Consider the following 7733-nt stretch of genomic DNA (forward strand, 5'->3'; position numbering starts at 1 on the left):
GAAGGAATTGAAGGGAAAGGAAAGGAATAGAATGGAAGGGAATGGAATGGAAAGGAATTTAAAGGAATGGAAGGGGAAGGGAAGGAATGGAAGAGAGGGAAAGGAAGGGAAAGGATTTGAAGGGAATGGAAGAAAAGGGAAGGGAAAGGAATGGAAAGGAAGGGAATGGAAGGGAGAGGAAAGCAACATAATGGAAAGGAATGGAAAAGAAGGAAGGGAAAGGAACAGAGAGGAAAGGAATTGAAGGGAAGGCAAAGGAAAGGAATTGAAGGGAATGGAAGGGAAAGGAAAGTAATGGAATGGAGGGAAATGGAAAGAAATGAAATGGAAGGGAATGGAAAGGAATGGAATGGAAAGCAAAGGAATGGAAAGGAAAAGAATGGAAGGGAATGGAATGGAAAGGAAGGGAAGGGAATGGAATTGAAAGGGAAGGGAAAGGAAAGAAGGAAGGGAAAGGAAAAGCCGGGGGTTGGGCTCTGCTCCCAGGGAACAGGGACGGGATGAGTGGGAATGGCTTCCGGCTGTGCCGGGGGAGGGCCAGCTTGGATACTGGGAAAATCCCCTCCTGGAAAGGGCTGTAAACACTGGAACTGCCCCGGGAAGTTTGGAACCCCCATCCCAGGAGGTGTCCAAGGAATTCCTGGACGTGGCACTCAGAGCTGGGTTCAGTCCCAGCTTGGAGTCAGTGATCCTGGAGGGCTTTCCGAGCTCAGCAATTCCATGTTTTCCCGCTGCTTTCCCTGTCGCGGCAGGAGCGGCGAGTGGCGGCCAAGCAGCTGGAGATGCAGAACAAGCTGTGGGTGAAGGATGAGAAGCTGAAGCAGCTGAAGGCCATCGTCACCGAGCCCAGAGCCGAGAGGCTGGAGAGGCCTTCCCGGGAAAGGGAGCGGGAAAAGCCTCTCCCAAGATCCGTGTCTCCTTCCCCAGCACCCGTAAGTCACTTCCAAACCTTCTGGATTGAGGGAAAAGCGTTTTTAGGATGAAGCGCAGGGATTTTAGTCATCAGTAGCCCCCAAGCACAGAGCTGGAGCAGCTTGGATTCCTTGTGTCCTGTTCATTCTTCATCCCCTCTCCCACCTCCTGGTATCCTTAGGAGCGGGAAATCCCGGATCTGTCTGTCCCTGTTGGATGCCTCCCGTGTCTCACTGACCTCTCCCTTCTCCCCAGAGCTGTGGTGACCCCGCTGAGCTTGGGGACAGCCGGGTGGCCCCGCGGGTGCCCAGGCGCTCCAACTCTTGTGGCAGCATCTCTGTGGTCTCCTGCGTGCTGGAGTGGGAGGAGAGAGCCCCTTCCTGCAAGCCAGACAGCATTCCCAAATCCAGGAATAAAGCGGGAGCAGAGCCGGCCTCAGCCCGGCCCAGCTCCAGCAGGAGGAGAGGGAAGTGCTGGACCGGAGTGCTCGAGGTGCCCGGGTCTAGAGAGGAGCTAGAGCAGGAAGAGGATCCGTGCTGCAGGGTTAGTCCTGGCCTTAGCGGGGCTGAGCCCAGCTTAAATGTTCTCTGCCCTCGAGTCTGCCTAACATAGAGTAGAGCTGTTCCTAAATGTGTCCCGCTGGTCCCAGACTGAGCCTGGCTGCTCTCTCCGCCCTCTTGGTGTTTGGAACTTCCTTGGAAGTTGAGAATTCCCACTTTTAGGGAGCTCTGAGGTGGCCACACTCTGCTCTAGCCATGGGTGTCCTCATGTTTTCCCTGGTCTTTCCCTTTCCCTGGTCTTTCCCTTTCCCTCGGGTCTCCTTCAATCCCTCCTGCAATTTCCCAGCTTCCAAGGTGCTCTGGGAGCTTGTGCTGCCTGGAAACATTCCTTGGATGAACCTGTGGGCCTCAGCTTTAACTCTCTTCCCTAATTCCCATTAAACTGGGAGCTCTCGATTCCATGGATTTCCGTGGAACTGCTGTTGGTGGGATCCCATTTCCTGGCACTCCAGTAAATCCCGGAGTGGTGCAATCCCAGCTCCTGGCAGGAGGGAAGTTTTTCATGGCATGACTCATTCTGGGGAGTATTCCCAAACTTTCTGGCCCTTGGAAGCGAGGGATGAGCTGTTCAAGTGCTGATCCAAGGAATTCATCCATCAACCACAGGATGTCCTCTCCTTAGAGCATCATTCCTAAGGCACCTTGGAAGGATTGCTTCCCAAAAAAATCCATGGAAATCTCCTGTCTCTTGGTCAAAGACCTCCTAATTAACGTTAATTAATCAGCTGATGGGATTTGCATCCAAGGATTTGGGTGGTGGAACCTCCTCATAATTAAGAGGCCTCCAAAATTATTCCGTAAATGGAACAGAATCTCCAAATCCTCTCCCAAAAACCCATTCCAAGATCTTGGAATGTCTCTAGTTTTAAAGTTTCCGGGATGTTCTGATGTTTCCTGAGCAAACATTTCCATGGTCATTAAATTCCATGGCTGGAGTTCCATCATTTCTCATGGATTTCCAACAGCTGGGAGCGATTCCCTGGTTCTCACAAGTGTTGGGGGCTCTCCATCCCTCGGAAATGTTGGAAATCCCTCCTGAGGATGGATTTGTTTGCCTGGCTGCCTCAGAATTCCATCTAGAATCGGGATTGCATCCATGAGGACTCTCTTTTCTGCTTGGTTAAAGTATTCCGGGAATGCGGAACAGGCTGAGCTGGGAGGGATCCATCAGGATCGGAGTCCAGCTCCTGATCCCAACAATCCCAGCCTGTTATCCTCAGGAGCATTCCCAGAAATGCCTGTTCCAGTGTGGAATAGAGGGGGACAATCCCCTCCCCTCCTCTGATGTGGAGTCGGAAATTTGGGAGGAGCCAAACCAGAGATTTCCACCTGGAGGAAACTTCCCTGGATGAGCAATGTGACACATTGGACAACAATTCCCAAAAACCAGCAACTGGCAGGGAATATTCCATGGATAATTCGATACCCAAGAAATGGGAACTGGCCTGGAATATTCCATGGATAATTTGATGCCCAAGAAATGGGAACTGGCCTGGAATATTCCATGGATAATTCGATGCCCAAGAAACGGGAATTGGCAGGGAATATTCCATGGATAATTCGATGCCCAAGAAATGGGAATTGGCCTGGAATATTCCATGGATAATTTGATGCCCAAGAAATGGGAACTGGCCTGGAATATTCCATGGATAATTTGATGCCCAAGAAATGGGAACTGGCCTGGAATATTCCATGGATAACTCAATGCCCAAGAAACAGGACCTGGCCTGGAATATTCCATGGATAACTCAATGCCCAAGAAATGGGAATTGGCCTGGAATATTCCATGGATAATTCGATGCCCAAGAAACGGGAACTGGCCTGGAATATTCCATGGATAATTTGATGCCAAGCTCTTGGTGGTGCCTTCGGGGTTTAATCCAAGTGCACTTTGGGGAATTTGGGAAGAACTTTTCCAAACCTAAATTTCCTCCTTGAGGAAACTTTCCTGGATGTGCAATGCGACAGACTAGACAACAATTCCCAAGAAACAGGACCTAGCCTGGAATATTCCATCCATCATTCCACGCCAGGCTCTTGGTGGTGCCCTCAACATCCACCTCGCTGACCAAACCTTTGCCGCTCCCACCAACCCTTCCCAGCCATTCCCGGTGCTCGTTCCTGGTGCTCGTTCCCGGTGCTCATTGCCGCTCTCCCGTTCCCAGAGCACTCCGGCGGCGCCGCTGCGGCCGCGGCGTTCCCGCTCGGCCGGGGAGCGCTGGGTGGATCACCGGCCGCCGGGCCACGTGCCCACGGAGACGCTGCTGCAGCCGCGCGTGCCCAGGGCCATCACGGTGGACGCGCCCAGCGAGAAGGCCCTGGCCAGGTGTGACCGCTACCTGCTGACCCACCAGGAGCTCGCCTCCGACGGGGAGATCCAGACCAAGCTCATCAAGGTGGGGGAAGCATCTTGGGAATGTTGGGAGTGTTGAGTTGGAACCGCCCAAATTCGCTTTGGAGCTTCCGTGGTTGGGTTCCAAGGTTTTCCCTGGAAGTTGTCGGTTTGAGCTCGGCCGTTGTTTGATCGAAGCCATTCCAGGCTCGTTGAGCTCAGCGTTTTCCATCAGAAATTCACGGGAATATCTTCATGGAAAAAGGTGGTCAGGCATTGAAATTGCCCAAGGAGGTTTGGAGTGCCCATCCCTGGGTAATTCCCAAGGAATTCCTGGATGTGGGATTGGGCACAGCTTGGACTCGATGATCTTGGGGGATTCCATGATTCCTTAAAAGTAAGGAATGGGAATTGCCTGCCCAGGGAGCTTTGGAGTTTCCCAAGGAAGGTTTGGAGTGCCCATCCCTGGAGGTGTCCAAGGAATTCCTGGAAGTGGCACCTGGGGCCATCCTTCAGTGGTGCTTTGAGGGTTGGACTTGATGATCCTAAAGGTCTTTTCCAACCTAAACAATTCCATGAATCCGTGGTTTGTGGTTTCCATGATTTGTGGATTCCATGACTTGTGGATCCCATTATTTTTGGGATCCTGTGATTTTTGGGATCCCATCGTTTGTGGGATTCCGTGATTTGTGGATCCCATGGTTTGTGGATTCAGTGATTTTTGGGATCCTGTGATTCGTGGATTCCACTATTGGTGGATCCCATGATTTTTGGGATTCCGTGACCGTGGATCCCATGATTCGTGTGTTTCCCTGTGGAAAAAGGCAACAATCCACTGGCAGGAATCCATTTGTGTCCAGATCTCCTCGGGCTGGAATTCTGGGATGAATCCTGGTGTTATTCCTATCCCAATCCCGCTTTTCCTTGTCCTTTTCCCATTCCAGGGGGACGTTTTCAGGACCAGGGGCGGTGGCCAGGCTGTGCAGTTCACGGACATCGAGACCCTCAAGCAGGAATCTCCTACTGGGTGAGCCTGGAATCCCGGAATTCCCAGGATTCCAATCATGGAACCTTTCATTTGAGCCTCTGGAATTGTGGAATTCCCAAGGTTCCAAATGTGGAACCTTTGATTTGAGCTTCTGGAATTCCTTTAATCTGAGTTTCTGGAATTGTGGAATTCCCAAGGTTCCCATCATGGAACCTTTAATTTGAGGTTCTGGAATTCCCAGGATTCCAATCGTGGAACCTTTCATTTGAGGTCCTGGAATTCCAGAATTCCCAAGGTTCCAAATGTGGAACCTTTAATCTGAGCTTCTGGAATTCCCAGGATTCCAATCGTGGAACCTTTCATTTGAGCCTCTGGAATTGTGGAATCCCCAAGGTTTCAATTGTGGAACCTTTCATTTGAGCTTCTGCAATTGTGGAATTCCCAAGGTTCCTTTAATCTGATCTTCTGGAATCCTGGAATTCCCAAGATTCCAATCGTGGAACATCTGAGCTTCTGGCATTGTGGAATTCCAGGAGCGTGCATGGAACCGGATGATCCAACAGGAAAATCCAACTTGCAATCCCATAAACTTGGAGAAATTTATGGATGCTGGAGCTGCTGCAGCTCCAGGATTTTTTAAGGAAGGACAAAGCGTTTCGCAGGGTGGGAATTGGGAATGTGGCAGATTCCATGAGTTTCGTGCTGGAATTCCGCCTTTTCCGGTGCAGGCGGAAGCGCCGCTCGTCCCCTCCCGATCCCGACCCTGCCGGAGACGCCGCCGACTCGGAATGGACGGATGTGGAAACCAGGGTGAGCTGGGAATGCCTCATCCTCAATCCTGGAATTCTGGGATGGGATGGGGAGGGGAATAGGAATGGGAATGGGGATGGGAATGGGATGGGGATGGGAATGGGGATGGAGATGGGATGGGGATGGGATGGGGGTGGGGATGGGGATGGGATGGGGATGGGGATGGGATGGGGGTGGGGATGGGATTGGGATGGGGATGGGGATGGGGATGGGATGGGGATGGGATGGGGATGGGATGGGGATGGGATGGGATGGGGATGGGGTTGGGATGGGATGGGATTGGGATGGGATGGGGATGGGGATGGGGGTGGGATGGGGATGGGGTTGGGATGGGATGGGTTGGGCCAAGAGAACCTAAACTCATCCCCATCCAGCCATTCCAAGGACAGGGCTGCTTCCCGCTATCCCAGGCTGGCCTTGGGCATTGCAGGGATCCAGGGGATCCCAAGCCCTCTGGATGGGGCATTCTTTGGGAATGCTGGGAATGGCAGGAAGCATCCTGACTCTGGCTGTATTCCCAGTGCTCCGTGGCCGTGGAGATGAGGGCGGGATCGGCGCTGGGACCGGGATACCAGCACCACGCCCAGCCCAAGTGAGTGCTCCTGGAATTCTTTCCCAGCAATTCCAAACCTCGGGAATGTTTTTCCCCCAACTTTGCTGCTCTTCCCACTTTAGCTTCGCATTCCCGACTGCAAAAGGGTCGGGAATGCAGTGGGAATTCCTTGGAATTCCCTCTCCTGCCCCCTTTCAAAGACTGCTCGTGTTTTCCACTGGGAAATTCCAGTTTCTCCAGATTCCAATTCCCTGTGGGAAGAGGGAATTGAAGGATGGGAATCCAGCTTGGTTTGCTGCTCCCACTGCCTAAAAAAACCAAGGAAAACACCGGAGATTTTGGGGTTTCCTTGGATTAAACGTTGGCATTTTTAGGAGCTGTGGGATTTGGGGCTGCAGAAAACCAGGAATGGGCTGTTGGCTGCTCCCGGAATTCCTCTGGATGAATCCTGAGAGTTCTGTGTACCTCTTTCCCGTCGCAGGCGCCGGAAGCCCTGAACATTTCCCGCTGCAATCCTGGTTTTTCCCAGCCTGAGGAATTCTCCGCTGCTCCTCAGGAACCGCTTTGTGCTCATTCCCAGAGCTTTTCCGGGAATCCTGTGCCGGGAAATGGTTCCATGTACGATCCCAAAGAAGTTCTGGATGGAAGTGTCATTTCCCATCGATTTCGGGAAGTCCTGAGTCTCCCTCTGGAATTCCAAACCCTTCCTGTATTCGTGGAGCTGCGAGGTTTTTCCCTCGGAGGTTTTTCCCGCTTTTTCCCGGATTTTCAGTCCCAAATCCATCTTTTCTGGTCATTCCCTCTTCCTCTCTCCCGAGGAGATCCGGGCGCTGCTGTTTTGAGCACTTTAAGGGGGTTTTTAGCCATTCCCGATTTTCTTGGAGCCAGGAAAACCTTGGGAATACGGATTTCTTCCGGCAAGAATCCATCTGGAATATTTCAGGTTGTCCAGGAGCTGCCAGAACATTCCAGAGTCGCCAAAATCCCACTGGCAGCAACGGGAATTCCCATCCCGCCCGCTTCGGGCGTGCGAGGAAATCACGGAATGTTTTCCGTCTGGGAACAGGGGGAAAAGGGGGATTTCCTCAGGGGTAGGGTGGGAATTTGCTCTCCATGTGATCAATAAAGAAATCCTTTAATTCCAAACCCTCTTCCCGCTGTTCCAGGAATGCCGAGTAGAGCAGCTTTCCCTGTCTTCGCAGAAACTTGGGATGAGAGGCCTTTTTTTGGGATCGTTCCCGATGTGAAATCCTGGAATGCCTTGGGGTCCCAAGATGGGCTTGGAACAGGGAATTTGGGGGTGGAAAGGGAATTCGGGAATATCTGGAGCCATTCCGATGGATTGCCTCGATCCAAGGGGGTCCAGAATAAGGAGAAGCTTTTCTTCCCGAGCTTTGGAATCATCGAATCCTGGGATGGGCTGGAAGGGATCCCACGGGCACGGACAATTCCCGCTATCCCAGGCTGCTCCAGCCTGGCCTGGGATATTCCAGGGATCCAGGGACACTCAGGGAATTCCAGCCCAGCCCCTCCCCACCCTCCCAGGCAGCAATTCCCAGTATCCATCCAAATCTCCCC

General features: G+C 52.3%; 1 protein-coding gene across 5 annotated transcripts in view; it reads left to right on the forward strand.

The window, feature by feature from the left end:
- KIF23 (kinesin family member 23) overlaps window positions 1–7365 on the forward strand; it is an 18583-nt gene extending 11218 nt beyond the window's left edge. For 3 of the 5 annotated variants that reach the window (XM_042039431.1, XM_042039434.1, XM_042039433.1), the window contains 7 exons: window positions 753–932; window positions 1168–1455; window positions 3638–3868; window positions 4749–4831; window positions 5521–5602; window positions 6124–6194; window positions 6637–7365. In XM_042039431.1, the coding sequence (XP_041895365.1) occupies window positions 753–932; window positions 1168–1455; window positions 3638–3868; window positions 4749–4831; window positions 5521–5602; window positions 6124–6194; window positions 6637–6652 (951 nt within the window). In that variant the 3' untranslated portion in view covers window positions 6653–7365. The remainder of the gene's footprint in view (window positions 1–752; window positions 933–1167; window positions 1456–3637; window positions 3869–4748; window positions 4832–5520; window positions 5603–6123; window positions 6195–6636) is intronic. The other 2 variants (XM_042039435.1, XM_042039436.1) reach the window with 1 other exon arrangement.
- Window positions 7366–7733: the final 368 nt, after the last annotated feature.

Source organism: Corvus kubaryi, unplaced genomic scaffold (assembly GCF_017639235.1).
Source record: "Corvus kubaryi isolate FWS band 111438036 unplaced genomic scaffold, C.kubaryi_AGA036_p1.0 37394, whole genome shotgun sequence".
Classification (NCBI taxonomy): Eukaryota; Metazoa; Chordata; class Aves; order Passeriformes; family Corvidae; genus Corvus; species Corvus kubaryi.